General features: G+C 37.1%; 1 protein-coding gene across 4 annotated transcripts in view; it reads right to left on the reverse strand.

The window, feature by feature from the left end:
• Positions 1-23,899, reverse strand: part of arid3c (AT rich interactive domain 3C (BRIGHT-like)) — an 89,894-nt gene that overhangs the window by 20,310 nt on the left and 45,685 nt on the right. For all 4 annotated transcript variants that reach the window (XM_007250461.4, XM_015606135.3, XM_007250462.4 and 1 more), the window contains one exon: positions 8,585-8,657. In XM_007250461.4, coding sequence (XP_007250523.3) covers positions 8,585-8,657 — 73 coding nt within the window. The remainder of the gene's footprint in view (positions 1-8,584; positions 8,658-23,899) is intronic.

Here is a 23,899-nt window from a genome sequence, read left to right on the forward strand (position 1 = left end):
TCATCAGTAATGCAGCCCTGCCATTCTGAGCTAATGGAAGAAATCTGCATGGAGAAGGAGCCTGGAGAGCACAAAGGGGTTGCATTTTAGGTTGGGCTATATCATTTTGATTATATCCTAGGTAGCCTATTTTGTGAGTTGCATAATTTGCTCAATGTACTGAGTAATGTACTGCAACATGAAGCTACCTTGAGATTTGAGATGCAAGAATAAAACACCTCCACAGTGACTGCATTCCATCCCATAGAAACAGCATTAGTTTCTTACCTTGCCTTTTCACTAAAGCCATGAAACTGAGCCACCTCTTTACGACCACACTTTAATCTGTGAACACACTTAAGGACAAGCAGGAAGGAGGCTGTGAAAGAAGTTAGTGAACTAAGTGTGAAAATTAAAGGATCATAGGAAGCCCTGAGGCAAAAGGCCACACTACTCAAATGTGGACGATGGCATTTCATGGACACACCCATTTACGGTTGTTGTTTTTTTTTAGATGTATTTTATGTTGTTTTTAACCCAAAAGAGCCAATGGTAAGGTGTGAATCACAGACCCTTTTATAAGGTTTTCTTACAGCACTTTAACTATCCTTTACTTTAATCCATAAAGTCTCTACGTGATTTATACTGAACATCCTGAAAGCATCACAGGGCAGTTTGTGAACTTCCCGTGACCTTATTTACAGAATGCAGGTGTGCTGGAATGTAGGTTTTAGATAAAAGGTGCTTTAGATAAAACTAGTTCATTTAAAAATTGTATTTTATCAGGGTATTGCATCAGCAGGTCTGTTTCAACCAATTAGAATGCTTAAATAAAATGTGTAATGTTCAATGTAACTAGCTCTGACACAATTTGTAGATCAAAATGTTAAATATTAACATAAGTTTTAAAATTGCCATTGTGTTATTTGTATGTATTTGTATGTTATGTGTATGTCATGTGTTCAATCAATTTAACTGATTCAAATTTGTATTAATTTACATCAATGTTGAGAACTTGGTCTGGTCTCGTATGAGTTAAGGCACTAATGTAGAACCTTTGGATGATTTGATGACCTTGACTTAATAATTTAAATAATATAAACTATTATTAATAATTGGTGAGCTTTTACATTACTTACAATATCTTCCAGTCCTTCTCCAAATGAAGTATTGCTGCTGCTAATTTGGTTTATGTTAAATATCAGCAGCATTTGCTTTGTTTACATTAAAAAGCCACACTCTTGCTTTCAGGGACACCAACTGAGCGTGTCTATTTTTACATGTGTGTCTTTCAGCAGGCTTCTGTAAACATGCCCATCTTCAGGTGTGGCTCTGAGGTTTTTGGTCTGTCTGGATTACCTGGTTGATGACTGGAGGTACTAAAAGGCTAAAGCTTACTGACACATTGCAGCCATGTAAGCCGCAGTGGCATGAAGATGTAACAGGACCTGAATTTTGTCCCCGTGTTTGGAAAGCTTTTAATAGCCTTAGACCAATGGGGCCCACATATCATTTGTGAAAACACCAGGAAACCTTTGATGAATATGTGTGAATAAGGTGTATTGCAACTGCAGTTTGAGCTTTACAAAAAGTTTCAATGTTCTAAAACATTTTAGCAGCTCTGTACAACACAGGTCTGTTCTGTTTATGCCTTTCAGGTTTGTAAGAAAAAATAAAGAGATAATTATAGCCTTTTTTATAGCCCCATTTGCAACTTGGCACAAGCCTGCAAGTAAGTTTAGAGCGATGAAAAATTAAATGTATAAGCTGCAGTGACACTCAACAAACATTTCAGATATTTAAAACATGAAAGGTGCTATAGAAATGTAACTAAATATATATAGAGAGGGTCTAAATATAAAGAATCAACACTACAGGTCAACTAACACATAGCACAGTGTGTTCATATACTGTATTAATTACTCTCCAAAATATCTGCTTGGTTAAAGCTCAAATGGTACTCAACTGTAGCCAAAGATAGAATTATGATGTATGGTAGCCTATCATTGATCAGTGACCTTTCTGTGTTAGCATATAGCTAAATTTGCCTTTAGTAATTTGACCACTGGTATGAAGAGCAGGTTGCTTAGCCAACTTGCACAGCTCTGCTCAGTTCGCTTTTCTAAAACAAGGTGTTTTCCCTTCATTTGGACAGTCTCAGATTACAGTCTGGTACATGTTTGGAGTGTACAAGCTGGTTAACATAAAGAAATGACAATAATTAACCACGAGGTGTTTTAATGTTGGTCCGTCTTACAAATCAATTTCTTATTGACAACCATAATTTTATCTGATGGACGCAACACTATGATACGCTATGATAGCTATTAATGGCTATGAATGTTTGTGAAAACAGTCTTTAAGGAAAAAGAGTAGTAAGTAGTCAACAAACGCTAGACAGCTCTACTTTAAATAGAGTAATAAATACAGGTAAGCTGGTTACTTTTTTTATGAAAGCTTGGATCGCTTCATTGCTTCATTATTATGCACATTATTATAGATGGTACCATGTGCCATTAATATAGTCACCTCTGAACAGAGAAAGAGCTTTTCACATAGCGCGGTTAGCGGCTAATGCTAATATGGCTCCAGTCTCGAGTCTCTGTGCTGGAGAACTAAACTAAAACTCCTGCATAATGCTACACTTCAGTGGAGTGGCTTTACTGCTCCTTACAACCTGACTGGTAAAATTCATACACAAGGCATACTGACGATTTTTGGAAAAAATTAAAAGATTGTAAATTTGCTTTGCTTTTTAATTGTAATATTTTGTCATTTTTAAGGAGTGTCAAAATCTTAAGGAGTGCTGCTTTACAATAATAGTACACACCAGTGAATACGTGCCAAATTGATTTGCCACATACTTCAAACTCTATGGTTGCACTGAAGTGTTAAGATGCTGATACACCTTCTATCACATTCATCACTTGTATCTCACCATAACCTTCCACTGCCAAAACACACAAAGGCCTTTATTCAGCCGAGCAAAACAGAATGGACACAGGGTGGATATGAAGTGAGAATGTAAAGGCAGGTGTCACTCAGCCCTGCCAAGCTTGTTTGATAAGAAGGGTAACTCAGAGAGTATATTGACTCGAAGCATAGCATGCATGCCGGCCATCCATCAAACCACACACAAAGCAACATATAATCTGCCTCATTTTTACCTGTCAGTATAAAACACATGCGCCTGTAGAAAGTCTAATAAAAGGCTGATGATATGATTCAACAGGAACAACAGGAACTCACATGTCACCTTAATAACAAGTGACAATTCAGTTAAACACCATCCTACCAACTCAGAGCTTGACTGTTAAAGAATCACTGATTAAAACTGACCTTAACAAGCTAGGCACAGCCTTTCAAGCTATGCAAGATTCTTACAGAGGGAGGGTTTTACATGATGATGTATACATAGAATGGCGGGAAGAGCCTGAGGAAAAACATGACATTACTAGTACATTTTTTCCACACTTGCTGGTGAACAGCTAGATAACCAAAACTCTCTTTTGCTATAATTCCTACCGAATCAAATATATTTACTTTAAAATCAGGGTAGGGTCTGTTATGTTTCCCTGTGAGTTCTTCTGGCCACGAGAGTGTTTTTCTAGTTACCTAAGCAACTGAGGCATTGCTAACTATACTGATACAACAGCTACGGCGGACATGGAGATCAAAAGCTAAAACAGAGTGCAACAGATTCCTTGCTAAAATCAGTAGATTTATCCATTCTGATATAAAGCTGCACCACAACACGTTTTAAAAAGTACTTTTCCACATGCTAAGTCAATTTAATATAATCAGGGAAATAATCCACTTAGAGTTCAGGTTTTATCTTTCATATTTCTTTTATAATCACAGCAATTTATGACTTTTAATGAAAAAAATAATAATAATTGAAGTATTAATTATTATCATGCAAACATGGATTTTTTTTGGCAGTCCTACAGTAACAGACCTAAATATACTGTTCAGGTTTCTACAACAGTAAATGAATAAAAGAGCATACTTTATTCTTCAACAAATACTGAGGCTTTGCTGAAAAACAGCACATTTACAAATCTATTTTTGGTCTGATGAGCGTGCGCATCTAGTCTGACATCAAGTGACGTCAGAGCGGTTAATCATATTTTTTGTTTTTATGCCTGAGTTGACGTAAAAAGGATCACATCAGACTCATCCACTCCCACATTTTTATGGCATGCCATCACTAGACACAGCGACTCCTAACCGCCTCTCTCGCTCGGATTAGCCAATGGCCCAACAACAACAGAGCGAGCCATGACAAAAACCACTCCCCCATTCCAGTCCTCAGAAATCTGATCACAGGACACAGAGCTGATTTCTGACTTACTCATCGCTGCTCTGTTTCTCACTGTCAATAAATCAAGATGCCCTGCAGGCAAAGATAACCTATACACCTATAGCTGCTGTTCTGTCCTAAAAAGGGTTAACATTTCATTATAAAACTATGCCAAATGTTTTTAAAATTAAGTTAGGTTAGATTTTGCTCCAGTTTGATTAAGAAACAGCAAAATAATTTCAAAGAAAGCCTTGTAGTACTGACATTTTAATAAAGCACAGCTGTAACATTCTATGCCCTGCAATCACCACCTACATGGGCAGCATCTCCCATGTATCTCCTATACTCAACACTGATTGGTTTGTAGAATGTTTTTTGCTCGGTGAGTGGTCATTTTAGGTGTTGAATAAACATCTGTTTATAAATAAAAGTTAATACGTGTCTAAGCATCTAGAAAAGTGCTTTCATGCAGCAGACAAACCAGACCATAGTTTAGTTGATCCAGACCAAAAACATCTATTTTGGTCAAACCAAATATTGGTCCTTTGGTCTGTACCATTATTTATGGCACATACTAGTTTAGTTAGGACCAGAAAGTCTGCTTATTGTTTGCAATTAAAATTAAAATTAAAATTTAAAAATTAAATCGGAATTTAGGAGTCATTCTTAATTTAATTCTAAATGTTATACATCCCTGATTCCAAATAAAATAAAATACCTTAAAAACATGAATATAAAATCAACTGAAAGTTTCAAATCCTAAAACACTTTAGATCTTCACTTATTTAAATAGTCTGAATGAATAAATGAATAAATAAAACCACACCTTGTTTCTAATATCAATGACTTAAACTGCAACATTTAAGGGGAAATGTGTTGCTTAATATTACAGTAACTGTACAAAGTTGAATATACTGTGAAATATTATGTACATGTATGTTATTTCCACATTATTAACTGTAGCAGAGCATGAACTCAGGAAATTGAGTGTTGCAATGTGTTTCAATAAGCCGTGGCATTCGTAGAAATGTTGCAACACCCCTGAGAGCACATTTTATATGGTATACGGATGCATGCATTACTACAGATGCATAGGAAGCCTAAGGAGGTTTGATGTCATCACCATAAAGTTTGAGGAAAGGTTGAAACGAAAGGGTAACGCTTCAAACTGTCAGGGAGACAAAGCTGTCATTAATGGATTAAGTGCTGCTTTCTTTCAGCTCAGCCTCACTCTTTCACCTGAAGGAACTTGTGGGACTCCGTCTGAGTGCACTTACTAAATGTTCACAGATTACTGAGCAAGCCAAGTCAAATATGTGACACACACACACACACCTCACATGAACATGTTCCAACTAATGCATATATCCATTGCCATTTTATTACATCTGTCTGCAGGTTATGAGTCACAGAAGAGAAAAACAACAGGCGATCTGAAAAGCAGCACTGAAGCTAACTACAATCACCCAACTGACCTGATCCACTGGATCATCCAGTTGAGATCAGTTTGTATATGTAAATATAATAAAAAAATATATCTATTCTGAGATAGTTTATTTGCCATATGTTTGTTACATTTAGCAAATAAACAGCAATACAGTAAACAATGTGTTCTTTGAAGAGAATGCGAAATTATTTAAAATCATAAGACTACTATAAGGTGCACTTAAAATCCTTTAATTATCGCACAATTTGTCAGTGCACCTTATAATCCAGTGCACCCTATGTATGAATTTTACCAGTAGGATTGTAAGAAGAAGTAAAGCCACTCCTCTTAAGTGCAGCATTATACAGGAGTTTCAGTTTAGCTCTCCAGCAGTATTAGCATTAGCTGCTAACCACACTAAGGGCTAGCTTTTTGGCCATCAAGAGGTGAGTATTATCGGCCTGTGTCTACTGCTAACCCCGGGTAGTACTGCTGAAGGAGCATTAGCATTAGCCGCTAACCATGCTAAGCGCTAGCTGTTTGGCCATCCAGAGGTGAGTGTTATCAGCATGTACCCTGCTAACCCTGGCTAGCTCTTTTGCTATTCAGAGTATATCAGACTGTATCCTGCGAGTTTTCAATGCTAAAACAAGCTACGCAGGACAAACCACTAGCTAATATCACCCTGGCTTACCGGAACACTCAGGGTTCCTGAGTGTAGCTCTGTCGCTAGCAGTTAGCTGCTAATGCTAATGCCCCAGCTTAAGCGAAATCTGGAAATCTAAGCATCCTGTAAATAAACGGAAGCACTTTACTAACCCAAATAAACAGTTTTCAGAAGAGAAATCTGTGTAGGTGTACATTCAGCACTCATTTGACATGTTTTTTTTTTTAAGAATTACAGTTTTAGAATTACTTAGCTTGCTGAATTTAAAAGGAAAACGTGGCGACACCTATGTTCCTACCAATAGTTACACGTTTATGGGTTTTAAAAAATGTGCTTTATAATCCAGTGCGCCTTATGAATAAAAAAAATAGAATTTTTTATTAATTGTGCGCCTCATAATCCGATACGCTATATAGTGCGAAAAATACAGTACATTTTGGAGCACTGCTCTGATGATCTGATTGTATTCAGTGATAAGAGCACCAACATTCTAGAGAACACAGTTCCACTGCTGGAGGTCTTCATATTTCTCTAGCCCATGACTGGCATTGGGAATCTTTATCTGTTCCACAAATTTCTATTAATATGTATTTTTTACTTTTATGTTGCCAGCTTCCTCATATTGTAAAAGGCATTATGAAGAAAAAAACGTTTCACAAAGTGTCTAAGATTAACGCCCACTGAAGCTGCTTCTGGGACAAGAAGAAAGCACTGAGATGATGTAGCCGCTCACTGGCCCAAATTCATTTCACCAGGCAGGCCAACATAATACCAGGATGTTATCCTCCCCTCCGTGGCAGGGTCTTCCTCTCTGGGCGTTTTTCACATAATCTTAGCATAATTATAAAACAAACAGCAGCAACTTTGTTTCTGATAGCATCAACAGCGAGCCATGCCACTGTGGTGGCAACCACGCTTCACAAAGCTGGAGCTCGGCTTTAAGCAGGAAACTCCACTGAGCTATCACAATACCATCTACACAATCTGGGCTTCTACTCAAACAATGAAGCTCAGCCATCCATTGTTGACAAGATGGTGGTGTGACCACATTTATGACTCTTTGTTTTAAGAGGCTAATCCAGAAGATCTTTTTAAAGACGGGTGCTGTTGGTACAACTGTAGATACTCCAAAATATCACATGAGTCATAGTGCATGTATTGAGTATTTTACAGCTGCTTCAAATATAGTGCAGGATTAGGAAGGTTTAATTGCATAAAACAATGACGTGTATGTAGTACCTCTCCTATATATCATCACTGTACGATAAAAAACATGTTCTCCAAAATAGCAATTTTACAGGTGAGATAAAACCTTCTTAACTTTTATTGGAAGTCAACATAAAATATTATTATTTTAGGTCTGGAGAATTTCTATTGCTCCATTTATTTATAAATTTTAACACAGTGTTAGGGACAGTCTGTGTGTTCAAATTATGTAGTAAACCAAAATGAGTAATTTCAAAAATGCATAATTCTTTTATTCCTGATAATTAATGTCAGATTATCATGTGGTATGACCCAAAATAGGAAAATAACTAATAAATTCTATAAATATTATTCAGTTTCTGTGGCTGTAATATTACTTGCTGATAGAAACTACTTAGACTACTAAGAACGTCATAATATATGAGCAATTACATAAGATACTTTTGTAAAATTGCCACAAGATGTGTCTCACAGTATCTCATATTACTCACGAGTAAGAACACTCTACTCTTTATATTAGCTGTACTTAGGGTTCATACACGTTTTAACCAATATATTTCCATGATTTTTTCGTGCCTTTTCCATGCCTTCAAGGCAATTTTTTCAAAACATCAGTAAAGACATGGACAATAAAACCAAAAATCAACTAAAACTATAATTTCAACTGATTATAGAAGTATAAAATTAATCAGATAAAATGCTGACACAAAATCTTTAATAATAAAGTGTGTGTCAGATCCTGAGAGCTCCATTGTGTAGGGCTAAATTACTGAATTAACTCTGAGCTGACGGATTTGTTAGCTCAAAATATATTTTCTTCAGCGATAAACTGAAACACAACAATTTGTAGACGAAATTTCTATGACTTTTCCAAAACTTATCCAGGCCTGGCTATTTTCAAATTCCATGATTTTTCCAAGTTTTTCACGACTGTATGTGTACTTACACTTGAGTACCTTGTGGAACCTGTGTTGTGAAATCTGCAGAAAACAGCAAGGCTTACCTCTTTTCTGCATGAAACTGAAGAGATCGTCGAGGAATTCTTTTCTTTTTTCATCATCATCTAGCTCATACAACTGTAAAAGAAGAGAAAACAGGAAGAAATTAAATCATCTGTAGAAATAAAACATTACAATTTATTTTTTAACAAGACCTGTGCTAAAACAACTGTTCATTAGGGCTGCAAACTATATTGCACGTTGATTATTACAAACATATACAGTATATTTGAATAGATGATGCAGCAAATGGAGGAGGACTGTACCTATGACAGCTGTCTTTTACTGTGTTACGTGCCTTTAATATTTTACAAGGCAAGACAGATTTAGATCCCTACAAATGTTTTGCACAACAGTCACAATGGTTTAACCCTCTGGAGTCTGATGCTGTACAGACCACTAGTCCATCATTTGTCATAGTACGATTTGGTTGAAATGCAACTTGCAACTATAGACTTATATTTACAATATTAAATACCACTGACCCTTTAAATTAAGTAAATTTCCTACTGTTTTCAGCTAATCAGTGATTAAGCTTTGTAGCCAACAGCTAACTGAGGGAAACACTGCACTGCAACTGCATTTTGCTGTTTCTGTTAAAATGAAATAGTCATTTAGGTCTGAAATGTGTTCACTTGAGCATAAAATTAACTGTAACAAAATTAGAACTGTTTGTTTGATTTCCTAAATAAACAAGTCCTAAATTTTTAATTATTGTATTTACACATTATACATCATAGGCTGGGAGGTTAACTAAATTAATTTGATTAACTGAATGACTGTATTTATGCTATTTTTAAAATGGGATAATGGAGATTATACTTATATCACATGATATACTTATATCTTTACATATAGAAGCTAGCAGAGGGATCAAGGGATATTTGATACTTTTCCTTAACTGAAATACAAGATAGGTTGGAAGATAGAGACATGTTAGGTTTGCATCTGTTTAAAAAAAAGCTTTATATAAATTAAATAACTAAAATATGTAATAGAGAATTGCTCATATATTTCAAGAATATTAGCCTTTTTTTTTACAGTACACTCTAAAAAACAGAGGTACGACATGAGTACTTTTTTGTACTCGAAGGTACACTCTTTATAATTGTACCCTCAAAGGTACAATATTGGTCTTTACAGGGTCAGATTTGTTCCCTCTGAAGTACAAAGTCATTTCTAACAGCAATAAGTACAGATTTGTACCATTTAACCAGCCAAAGGGTACATTCAGTATTCTGCATCACTGTACTAATGAACAATATATATTTAAATTGCACATTTTTTTATTTGAAAGCCAGACAATTTTGTATCATCAAGTTTTTGAGCCATATTTAGTTGATGATAATGTTTATAATCTTTATGATCTTTACTGCCACAAAAACCATGGGTACAAAAAAGGACTTTCACTGAAAGGTACTTTTTTGTGCCTCAATATAAGGTACAGCCCCAGCGACAAGCTTTGTACTCTTTTAAGTACAAATCTGTACTTATATTTCTTAGAGTGTATCGCTCAGCCCTATTATATGCATTTCAATAAGTGCAACAAACTTTAAAAATGCCCCTTATATATTTTATACTTTTCCAACATGTTACATTTAGCAAATAAATATATAAAATGTACTTATTCCTAAAGTCATCAAAATATGAAATTTGACTATAAGCACTTTAACCAGCGCTTTGTCTGTTTTGTCTATTTTATGTAGACAGCAGACAGTCAGTGTCACACTTTTACACGTTTACAACACGTTTTACTTCTACACTCCTACTTCTACTGAATCTTGGTTTATATAAAGCAACCTTCCCTGATATCGGCATCTCCATTATGTCCCCCTGATTCTGCCCTATTCACTGAATGGACCTGAAGTCAAAGAGCCTTTTAAAAGCTGCCTCCTGAAAGACTGGCCTGCAACCTGATGGAAATATGCTCCTCTGCCTTCACTTTCAATTCAAGTGAAAGTCCCAGTCCATGTTACCGGGCGAGCGGGTCGATACAGGAAGACAGAAGGATGACCTTTGGAAACAGCAGGGCACATGGAACGAGGCCCCAGAGATAATAACTGATCATTTAGAAGTGTATTAGCTGTCACCAATATTAAAGGACCAATGCAATCAATAGCTCAGGAGGAAAAAGAAAAAAATGCTACAGTGGAGATGGACGTGTGAAGACACAACAGGCATTGAATTACATTTTTGAGTGACATTTTAAAGGTGGGGAAAAAAATAACCAAAGAGTATGTTAGTTTAAAGATGAAAGCGCGCATTTTTAATCACTACAATACACACATAAAGTACTGTGTAGATTGCTGCACATTACACGGCACTGCTAAGGGGGCTATGTGATCTACTAACTGCCAAAGTTGTCAACAAGGTGAATATAACCACTGAAGCACGAGCCACAGAATGTGTAACTTGATAATCCTGCTTGTCCTGAAGTGAAGAAGAGGAGAAAAAAAAAACATGTGAAAGGTCATATCTAGGAAAATGTGGTAGCCATGCAGGGTGGATTTAATTATCTTAAATGAACTGTCTTGGTGTGAAGAAAAAACATGAAAAAGGTCACATCATAGAACATATGGTAATGGCATTAGGTGGCTTTATTTAATTACTATGAATTAATTAAAGACTTTGCTCTAAAATACGATAAGCCCATATCAAAGTGCTACACTCAAAACATGTTATTAGAGGTTAAACTGGTTCCAAGCTAAAGGGTAGGACGAATCTCGGGATTACTGAAATACACACTTCGCCCACAACTCAACCACTTTAGTCCAGGCCACACATACACACACATTACTAACGCTGACAGACTGAATTATAGATTAATTAGGATGTAGATGATGCAACAGTGACTCTGTTTGCCAGATAGGCCACCAACAAGCCAGGCCAGCAAGAGCTGGAGTAATTATGCCATGGGCTTTCGATCCATATGTCACAATACCTTACACCACCATGTCCACAACATTTCATTAATTATTAACCAATGGAAAATACTGTACATTAGGCGTCTGCTTCCTCTCTTGAAGCGCTACCGCGCTACATTCACTTCAGTGCCCTATTCAGAGCATTCAGCATGCATGTGCAGGAATGGAGACAGGTAGCCCTGTTGTATTAGTATTGCAGAAGCACTGTAACTGTCAGGAAAAAAAATCTTGTGAATCTCCAAAATGTCAACATTAAAAATTTCTTTTTTTTTAATTGAAAGCAGTACACTGTAAGCCTAGATAAACTTAATTTATTACAATTATTTGAGGAAATCAGCTACAAAAAAAGTTACAAAAATAGATTTGTAACTAGTCGAGTAAAATGCAGATTTAGTTTGAATTAACAAATGTTCCACAAATATTTACCTCGTTTAAAATAGTTAAGTAATGTTTGGAAAGATCCAATTTTACATAAAACAGACTTAATTTATTTGAGTTCACACTAATTGTGGGTTTACAGTATTAGTAGTATAACAGAGTTGGAAAGGGACAAAATATTCTAATGTCTAATATATTCATTCTAATACCAGAGTGGTCTGCTGGGTTTGTATGTATTTCATAAATGAACAAATTGGACAAAAAATGCGATCAAAAACAAAGACTTTTACAAGGCAATTTATTGACATTAAATTGCATTAAAAGTACTCTCCCACATGCTTTGTGCAATTACACCTTCTCATGTGCAATGGCTCTGATTGAAGCAAGAGAAGCTACAAGAGAAGGTGTAATTTGCTAAATGATCAAATGTGAAGTCAACAGAGTAAATGCACTGTTGTTGCATTGAAATCTAACTTTACCCAGAACACACTGGGAGAGAAGGTGCTCGTGTCTAAGTAACGCTTGGGGGCAGCAGGTCTTGAAGTGTGCAGTGACCCAGTCTTTTGTTTTAACAACTAGTCAGCTACTCCATGTGTGTGTATGTGTTGACTACATGGCTTCTAAATTATTCCTCCAAGTCTTGAATGTCATGGGCTGCTCGCCGTGTCAAACACCTCCGGCTGCCTCAACGCTAACCTCTCATGCTCGGACTTGACCTTGAATGGTTGGCTCTTTGAGCATGTACAGACACAACAAAGTGAGTGCACTCAATTTATTTGTCATAAAATAAAAATACCTAAAATATAATTTAAAGAAATGTTTTAATAACATTTGCTTTCTGAATCACTAACACGTTTACCTTCACTGTATTGGAATATCTAATAATGCAGTTCAGTAAAATCTGATAAGACTATTTGACACACGTCCATCTGTGTGAGTAATCTGAGTGTTATGTATTGAGTGCTGGAGCATTTAGCTCAGACAGATTTCAGTAGAGGGAGCTCTTTCCAATACAATTCATTCTTGTGCACAAACCAACATTCCATATACAGGCTGTACTGAGCACACAACCAACCAGCCAGAATATGAACTAATTCTCTGTGTTTATACTAACTTATGTCTTGTGGATGTAGGGGGGTGGTCCAAAGTTTTATTATAATGGGGGACGAGCTTGATGTGTTTTCTCTGTCAGGAAAATACCTTGTGAAACACCAAAATGTCAACAAAAGGAGAAAGAAAAAAATTTTTTTGAAACAAAACCTGTTTTTTGTACTATTTTAAACACAAATTAATCCCTTTTTTAAACAGACTGATGATGCTTTAGGGATTTTATTTAACAATGTATACACAGCATCGTTACTAAAGATATCTGAAGGTACATACATTTTTATTTATGCAGAAAAATATGGATTAAATTAAAAAAGGATTAAACTAACAGTCACTATAGCTTCCTCTCTTTCTCTCTATCTCTCTCACACACAAACAATCATATAGTATCAAAATACAGGAAAGTACCTGCAAACCTTTTTTTTAATCGTGAGGTAAATAAACAATAAAAAGTAGATGAAAGTGTGCGATTAATTGTGATTAATCCATTTTTCAAATGTTGCAAAGTAAAGTAAAAACTACAAAAATGTGTATAGGAGATATGGAAGATATGTTTAATAAACCCTCAAATGCCTTGTTGAGTCAACAAATGCATTGTTGCTGAAGTCAAACCTAATTTTATCTTTAACCAAAATATTCTACACTCTAAAATCTTGGTGTTCATACTAACTCACGTCTTTTGGGTGGGGGTGTAAAAGCTGACACTGCTTCATTTTTGTAAAGATATAATGATCTGGGGGTGGGGGGTGGTTAAAGTGACCGGGTGACATTCTTCACCATTGAAATACTTGTGCCCTGATTTGTTTTCTCTGTCAAAAAGAACTGAAAGCAGCTGAAGAACTGAAAAGCAAAAGCTGGGATGTGACTTTCAGTTGAAGTTCAAGTGGACCTTCAGGCGCTGAGAGCTTGTCCTGGAACACATCACACTGGAGCCTGGTCAGTCAACACAAAGTCGGCTTGTTGACACAGAAATTTTGAAATGCTTTTGATTCTGTCACCCGCCGCCCCCGTGACACTGCAAATATTGCACAGTCTATAGCTGACGAGTGTACTTGTCTGAGCGTCCAGCTCAAGGGACTGCTAAAAAAACAACAACACCAGAGTCCTCAAAGTTAGATTTCTTTACAGGTCACAGTTTATTTAAGGAACTCTGTACTATTTAGAGCCAATTTGTGCAGCTGTTTTGGAAAAAAAAACTTGCTTCCTAAATTCTTCCATTTTTTTACTGTTTGATACTCATTCAATACATGTCACAAAAATAGGGGTTATGATTCAATATACCTCAATATATTGTGATACTGTAAGCAAACCAATTTATTTAGATTGTTTAAACCAGACACAAATGAATCACTGTCTGACAAAATACTTTACATGTAAACTAATAATACAAATTAAATACTGCAGTGTTGCAAAACGAACTTTGAGATACTTATTAAATACTTAAATAGTATTTTCTTGCACACATAACTTAAATTGGCTGTTCTTTCTCAAAAATGCTCCATGTATTTTTTTTCTACACTGACTTCCAATAATACTTCTTAAAGATACACGCTTTTGCATGACAGTGATGTTATATATATCATACCAATTGTTGTTGTACTGATTGTTCCTTTAATGTGGTCCATCATTTTTATGGATTGTGTGAACATGAGACACAACAACAAACTTTTCATCCAATTCAAACCAGAAATTCAAAAATATATTCTTTCACAAAGGTGAATAGAATTTTTTTTACTATATTTTTTTAATATAATGGCAGTTTAACTCACAAATATGCTTTCAACGTAAGCAATAAACTGAGTTGCACAAATTAAACAAATAAGTATTAAAAGAATTGGGCACAAATAGAACAGGGTCAGGTAGGTTTTTCTCTCTACAGTATGTAATAAGCGTAATTCTAAACAGCAGTAAAGAAGGAAAAAAAAAGGTGACAGCCAAATCAATCACTAAGCCATCCTTTCCCATTCTTCACTGTGAATGTGTGAGTGCGTGTGCGCCCGTCAGGTCCCTGATCTTGTGGGAAACTGCTGGACTAGGCGGATGTGTGAGTGTGTGAGCACTGCGAGTGTAAGGGAGCAGGAGTTAATTAGAGAACAGTGCGCCTGGTCATGCTGGCACCAGACCAAATGGCTCTGTGCCAGCTCTACTCCCATTCCTTCACACACAACTACATACATACACACACACACACACACACACACACACACATACACACACTAGCACACGTGCGTGCGCGAGTACACAGGGACGGCCCTCCTCCGAGCGGCATGCTGACATAATGAGATGTCTAAGCTAATATGAAGCAGTTGTCTTTGTCTCTCCTTGGTTGGCAGAGCTCCTCCTAATGGGATTTGTCCGAGTACTTGAGCTGATGGACTGGATTACATGGCAGCGAGTTGAGAGCATATTGGCAGGGCTAAGTGTTGTTTTACTAGGGCAGAAATCTTCACAGTGACCAGGCTTCTTCCTCATCGTACAACATAAATCAGCGTTGATAAACAGAGACACAGTCACCCCGACAAACTTGGGACAACATGAGGGAAACGTGAAATCAATTGATATGCGTACTTTAGAACATAAGATCCTACAAGTGTACTAGGAGGTCAAAATGTGTGCCCATCACTCAAAATGCATGTTGGCAGATCTGTATTGACTTTTGGCATTTGTGAATCGATTCAGAATCTTCCACATCTGAATTGGGATTGGTATCTAAGAATCAAAAAATTTCCCCACCCCTACCATTCATCCAAGCAGAATTCTGACAAAAACTTTTTCAGGGCCACCACAAAAGTCTGTTCAAGGTGCAACGTGAAAAAAAAAAACTAGAGGACATTTATCCAAATATAAATGGAGTTGTATTTAGGGCTGGGTGATATGACTAAAATGGTCATATACGATAGTATGAAACCAAAATAAAGTACAATTTACAAGTATCAATGTTTATTTATAACATTATAAATAAAACATATAGTATATTTAAACAGTAAATAGCTAATTTTGTATCTAAGTGTTTGGTAGAATCGTGCTGGTGCACAGTTCTGCCCTTTCCCCCACTCCCCCGCTGGCCTGCACTCATACTGCATTTAAACAATCCGTGCCCGAGCACGCTTACATCCTCTGTAAAGTTGTCCGATGAGTCAGACGGTGTTCCAGACTCCAAAACATTATGTTCGCTACTTGGTTTAAGCCATCCCACACCTTCAGAAAATACTATATGTGCAGTTTCTTCAGCTTATCATGACACTCTTCAATGGGTCTTTGGAATTTGGAGCTGGTATTCACGAATTTGACCAAATATATCAGCGTACTTGTGTGCAACTGTACATTTTAAATTATATAAAATATAAAAATCTCTCCAAAGCCTTTTATTTGCAATAGTGAACAGAAACACTGATCCACAACTGATGATATAGATGCTCACACCATGCAATGATCATATATTTTGCAATGTATTATCCCTAACTTAAAAATAACAAATCATGCGTGAGAACACAAAGTGCAGAAATAGAAAATCTTGTGATGGAAACAGCTAATCCTGGCATATATATTTCACAATTCAACAAATCAACTACATAAATATATTCTACCGCTACATTACAGTATGTCTTGTAGACAGCACGTCAGATCTGGCTGTATCCCAATGGAAGGCCTTTTACAGAGCTGACCCTTCATATTGCACATGAATCACTCCAACCATGGCCACCTAAACATTTTCTCTAGGATTTAGCCTTTATCTCATAATGTCTCCCCTGATATAGAGAGGCTGTATTCTGTCTACTGGTGAAAGCTGATCTCCTTTAAACCTGCATGGTATTTCAGTACACACGGATCAAAGTCAGGCATGGCACTAATTTATCTGTACATTTACAGCCGATGTCCAGGGACACTCCCTCCCCTCGTCCACCTCTGAAACAACTTTATTCCATTACACCAAAACACTGGGAGCGATTGAGAAGGGCCACATGTCTGTTTATTTTTAGAGCACAGCGAAGCCAATCACGGAAATCACAGACTAGTTGACGGTAGGGTTGCAGCGGTAACCGGTTTCACGGTATACCGTGGTATTAAAATGCACGGTTATCATACCGTGTGTGTTTGCTTATTACCGGTAAAACGCAAGCCAGCGGAGAAAGTCACCCGCGCATGCGCAACTCTGCTCCGCTTCAGCTACTCAGCACACAGCAGTGAGAACGGCAGAAAGTGCATCAGACTAGAGCTTAGATTCTCTGCCCGAACCAGACCTGACCCGAGGACCGACCCGAAATCGGGTCCGTTCGGGCCGAGATTTCCCACCACATTCCTCGGGCCGGGTCGGGTTGGGCTCCAGAAAATAGTCTGAGATGTAGGCATCTGTTTTTTAATTATATATTTTATTTTTAAATAAAGCTCTGGTGTGATAGTCACAATGTTAATGCTAAGTAACCAATTATTATTGTTAATGAAAACGAACCAAATAACGAAAACTGAAAGTGAAACTTAACTAACTTATTTATAAGCGCTGTTTTCACTCCCGCAGTTCTACAGCGGGAGGTGTTGTGCCGATTCTGTCCGCGAAGCGGGAGTCGGATTGAGCAGGGAGTCGGATTCGGCATAACAGCGGCAGCGCGGCTGCACCTCGCGGTCCGCGGTGTTAGTTGTAAGCGCTCGCGCTAGCCGCAAAATACGACAGAAAACACTGAGAAACTGCAGAATTATGAATTGGACTAAAATGAGCACGAGGAGATAAAAGATAACCTTTACCTGTGAGTAGCTCACATCAGAACACGCAAATCTCTCTCTCTCTCTGTGTCTCTCTCTCGCACGTGAACTTCTCCGCACTGTGTTTAGCTGTTCTTAAAAATCATTTTTATTAAATAATAGTTCTATGCTTCTATGTTAGTGTTAATTAACATAATTCTGATCATATTTCGCTCATTCAAACAGCCTGAAAACAGACTTGTAATCTTGTAATCAACAAGCTTGTAATCAATGTGGCCGTAGTCACAGCTAAAGGAGGAAATACACCTGTTCTCCCATCTCCGAGAACACCACCCCGCTGTGCAGCGCAAAGTATGTGTTCAGTTTATAATTTTAATCTGAACCTAAATAAAACCTCTTTGTAGTCGTGCACAACCCATGCGGTAAGCGCCCGCAAAAGCGCTGAGTTATCCGAAATTTGGGCACGCAGGTACAGGCGTGAAGTGCGTGCTACGATGGATTCACGTGTCCGTGTAAAGGTCCTGGCCGGACTGGATGTGAAAGACGCCATTCATTTACATGCGTTAATTTTCAAATTCTGACGTGCCTGTTTTTCATATGTTGAAGGTTTTAAGGTGTGAAAGCCTTAAAATAGAAATCTCTATTGTGAGGATCATGTCAGAAATAAATCCCCTCTTTCTGCAGTATCTGGTTATATACCAACTTTTTTATATATATATACACTCTTAATGCCCTTAAGAGTAGTGGAAAAACATGGTTTCCTTCACCTGATGGTGTAGTTTCTACAATAAATAGTTAATTGAACAAAAAAACTTTGTTGTAATTTCTTTAAGGGTCAGTTTAATAATATATGTAACAAACTGTGATACCGTGATAACCGTGATACCGCGGTATTTTCCGAGACGGTTATCATACCGTGAAAATCTCATACCGTTGCAACCCTAGTTGACGGAGAGAAAATCCAAATAATTTCATACAGCCCTTATCTTTCCATCTCCAGGTTATGAAAGACGCTAACCACAGTTTATGTGGCGCCACTGTGTAAATAAAGAGAAGAGTCAGTTTAATCATGTGGAAGTCTTACCTTTATCGAATAAGCATCAGATAAGTTTTTCTGGATATATAAATACCTCATGCACATGTCACAAGGTCAGGGAAAGTACGTGAAAGTATAGGTTAGCATAGCAAATATCATCTGTCTTTACTTAAAACGTCTACATTTTTAAATATGGGGTTGGTCTGTAAAAAGAGACTTTCTGAAAGATAAATAGAGACTGTTTTAATCAGAGCCAGAGTACAATTACACAAATGTCTGTATCAAACTCAAGTTCTCTGTCTGGTTAAAGAGTTCTTTACTGTGATGAAAAAGTACTGTTATATCTAGAAGTGGAAAAATACCCATAACTTCAAATTAATGGCATTTACACTGTCTTGTAAAGGCCAAAACAGTCACCATTGTTGATTTCCTATTTAAATTAATGGTTTAAATGCTGATCTTCTATTTTTAGCGCATTTAAAAATATTGTTGTTTGAGTTTATTTGATAAAAAAATGTGTGAAGAGTTTGCACATGCATAGAATGTTACTCTACTCTTGCAGTTATACTGGAAGTCATGGTTTTGTTTTATTGTAGCTTTTAAATTCACCTCTAAATGGTGTGATGTTCAAAAAAGAGACATGATTTTACAATAATAATGATGAACCTTCTACTGAATTTTTCATTGACTATATCACTGCAAATTTGCCACAGTACAAAAGCTTAAACGCTGCCAGCATGAATGAACATGGAAGAACCATTAAACTTCTAGCACATCTAATGTTTTTTCCACCTCAAAGTGGCTTAAGCCCCCTTTTTTAACCCTCTATACTGACACACTCCACATCTGGTTCTGATCAATTGACTTTTACCTTTAGCTGTGTTGAAGTTTAATGTGAATCAGATTCTGCGTGCGAGAGCGCCACTTTGACCTCATTCATTAAAAAACAGAAAGTGGGTCATTTGACAAAAATGGAGACACTTTAATAGCGTGTCCCCATAGCGTAATTTAAGGATTATACCTTAAACTGCACAGCACTCACATTTTGCCCTTTAATTAAGGCACGGGCAAAAGAAGCAGCAAATCATTCAGAGCCAGACAAGCAGTCCTGCATGAATTATATATTTTCTGATTGGTGACTGTTTCTTTATGTCTGTTTTCTATTAATAATTCAGCGTTATAGCTTGTATACCCATTGCGTTGATGTGTCCAGTGACTTTCTTCTGTTCCTTAAGGCAATAAGGCTGACTCAGATTATAGCAAGATGGCTTGTGCTGTCCAGCTAATGTTCAACTTAAGCTGTCCTGTTTTATAACTGAAAGAGCAGAAAATAGAAGCAACAGATTAGATTGTCTGAGAGGTCACTAGTGAGAAATGAGGGGTCAGTCTTGCTTTTCATGAAAACTGGAAAGACCACAGTTGTGAAAAGAACAGTACTGAGAGTTCCATATCTAGATTATTTATTTTTGTATTTACATTCCTTTTAAAAAATAATGATAAAAAACCCTTTTTACAACAAACACTGATATATCATGACTTACCATGTATTATAATGATTCTAATATAATTCTTAATATAATAATTCCACACTGTTTATGTCAAAAAGGATAAAATTGGTTAAGAACAGGACATTTTTATGATGGGTGTGGGGGAGTTTTATATGCCTCTTATCAACGCTGACCTTTGAGGCACTATTTTGAGCATATAAAGGCCTGTTCAGACTGGTGTTAAAAGCACATGTTTATTAAACTCTGCTATTAGAAAGGTGACAGAGATATGTCAGCTTTTGCTACATTAAAATAGCCAATAAAATGTGAGCAATAAGAGATATAAGGCAACACACATCTACAGTGATCTTCAGTGGAGAGCAGAGTTATATTAGTGTGAGGAGTAGGAGTCCTCTATGGACACTGTATGGCTGAGAGCACAAAAAATTTCCAAAATTTCACATGCCACTTTATACTAAAAATTATGAGACTTTTTTTTTACGGATTTGTGAAAGAATCATGTGCCCTTTCACGCTAATCTAAAATCTAAAGACTTCTCTTACTTAAATATGTTCAGGACAATATGTCTGTCTAGACTGCCAGTCAGCTTCTGTTCTAGTCAGGATGTACCCTGTCACAACCCAATGGTTTCAAATACCATCTGTACTGTGCAGAATACACCCACGGGCTGACATTTTATTTCTTCAGCTCATACCTTACTGATGACAAAAAATGACAATGAAAAAAACTCACTAGAAGAATGGAAGATGGGTGTTTAATAATTTGAATGTAAATGAGTAGCTTGTATACTGTGTCTGGGAAGGTTAAAGGTCAGCAAATAACACCCAACCTCTCCCACACTCTCTCTCCACCCCCTGGTCCTATTATTACAAGCCTTCCTACTGCTCCAATGCAGGCCGGAGTCCCTTAATCTTCACCACTTCAAAGCCCCATGCCCTCTGGCCCTATAATACAGATTCAACCTCACAGTAAATCATTTCGTCAAATCAGCTTATTGTCTCCTTTTCGCCTTTTATCATGTGAGATTTCCTGTCTGATGTCTGTTGGTCCTGTTAACACAAAACAAGCCCCTTTCCCATGCCCCTGCTGGCCACTCCCTCAGAATTAAATACAGCCCACGCAAACATATCATATGCTCTTGTGAAACCAGGCTTACAACACATAGGCCCACCTGCCTTCTATTATCTATAGAAAGGGACATCTAATCTTGATAGATAAGAAAGCCCCCAGACATTTTCATCTGACTTCTGGTAAATGGCGCTGGCCTTAATTTGATTCACTCTGAATCATGACACACATTTTCAAAGATCCAGGTAGACCCAGACACGCTACAGATCACCTCCCATGTACAATTAATGTGACAAATGTGCATTTGATGGATTGCGTTTGCTCTCCGACGTTCCGTTTATGCAAAAGGGAACCCCCCTGCCACCCGGGACATAATTACTCACGTGACTTCTAAAAGAAGAAGATGAACACTGGAGTAAGTGACTGTAACTGTAATGCACTTAGTCCAAGAGAGACCAAACTGATGATGACATGGATGAAAAAAAGTAAAGAAAAAAAAAAAGAAAAATGGCCAAAACAAAAAGCTCAAAATGGATGAACCTGCTGAATTGGGTTGCTTTGTGTTTCTCTACCTCTCTAGACAGTAAAAACAGCTAGTCACATTGCTACCATTAAACAAAGGGGCAAATTTTACAATCACGCAATGTAACACCTTTGCTTAAGGAAATCATATGTAAATTGACCTTTGAATTTTTTAGTCATTAAATTTGAATGTGCACACACACAACGTCTGGAATCCAGTGGCGTAGTCATGCATTTCAAGGATCATTTCATTTGAAAACAACCTCAACACAACTATATCAAAACAATATATATTTCAGTTAGGAGCTGCAGAATCAGAACTCACTTTTCACTTTTCACCAGCACTACCTTGCACGGTATCACAGTTCTTCTCCTGCACTGTCACTTTAAGTAAGCAGTAGCTGAAAGCAATGGTCTAAGAAATGCATTTTTTTTTACCTGAAGCTAAATAATGCTTATGACCCAGCTTGTGATAATGATCATACTTTCTAGATGTGACTGCGTTATTACTTTATGATTATAGCTTGGAAATATAAGCCAAGATTAGCTATAAGTACAGAGGTGCAAACACAATAACAGGCTCATGAAAGCAGACTGAGGAGAAAATACAGCATATAGCACTTAAATGTCAATCAATAATCACCTCATGATGCCTTAAATAGCCTCAAAGCACAGGCATAAAGGGTGGTCCTCAACATATGGCAAGATGGCAGGATTGTTATATTGACTGCCTCTGTTGTCAATCATTAATTTATGGAAAAATAAAAAGAGTGTAGCCTTGGAAATCAAAACGATTTTCTGCTGAGGTGTGAGGAAGCAATGAGGGCATCCCTAAACCCCTTCACCTCTGTGTTTCAACCTGGGGTCATTAGGAGGAAGCTACAGCTCTGTAGTGATAATAATGTGCAAGCTGGAGGTTGCGAGGTCCTCATGGGAAACAAAAGGCTGCTACTAGGGATGTGCAAGTGTGTATGTGCTTGCCTGTGCGTGTGCTTGCTTGTTTGTCTAAAAAGGTGCATTTTTTTGGACAAAAAAACTTCAGAAGAAAATAACGCTAATGTAGAATGTTAAGGATATAAAATGTGTAACTGTGGTTGTGGAGTGCATTTGAAAAATACCAAAAACAAAAGAAAACTAAATGGGCATAAAAATGTATATTACTTAGGTTATAATTGGGATTATGTATCAGAGTAAAAAAAAAAAAGAGGGTTGAACAATAGTTAAATAATTTATATTCATCATGTACTGCAATCTAAAATGTTTAAATAACAGTGATCAGATTTATTTGATATTTCAAGATATATTATAAATAACATATTTTACTGTCTGACATTTATTATAAGAAGCATTATGTTTGTAGGTACAGACATTTGTTGTGGGCATTTTTGGTTGGTTTATGTGACTTTTATATTGCTTATTTCGATATAAGAATTATATCATATAGAACTAAATTAAACAACATATTGTGATATATATATTTTTGGCGATCTGTAATAATATCTGTAATCTTCTTTTCGGTTACAAATATGAAGTCAGAATAAACAGTCTAGCGCAAAAGAAGGCACACCCATTCCTATCTTTAGTGACAGCATGAGAAAGCCTTGCAAAGAATGTCTGATCACACTGCAAATGATCAGTAGTGCATTGCTAGCTGTAGGCTGTAGCTGTATACCATCAAGCTACCAATAAGCTAGGATGATCACATACTACAAACCTGATAGACTGCATTTTAGATACATTTATCGGTAGCTACTAAAAAGCAGACCTGTGTATCTGAAACTAGAAAGCAGATTTATCAGAAAGCATTACGACAGCAAAAGTGCCAAAACATGCCCTAATGATCTCTGGAGCTTAAGTGATACAGTTGTGCACACTATCCCATCATTAAGCTTTTTCTTTCCCTAACTTCCCCCCCACACCCCGTTTCGTCCGGTGCCTGGGCCCCTCCTCCATCCTGTTGTAATTGTATGATGTTTACCCTCTCAGCCCAAGGCCGTGTCTCTAATTATCCCCACATGAAAACTGGAATGTCCAGCACTGTCATTAAAAATAGAGCTAATGCCCAAAGCCCGGCTAGCA

The sequence above is a fragment of the Astyanax mexicanus genome, chromosome 22, assembly GCF_023375975.1.
Source record: "Astyanax mexicanus isolate ESR-SI-001 chromosome 22, AstMex3_surface, whole genome shotgun sequence".
NCBI lineage: Eukaryota > Metazoa > Chordata > Actinopteri > Characiformes > Acestrorhamphidae > Astyanax > Astyanax mexicanus.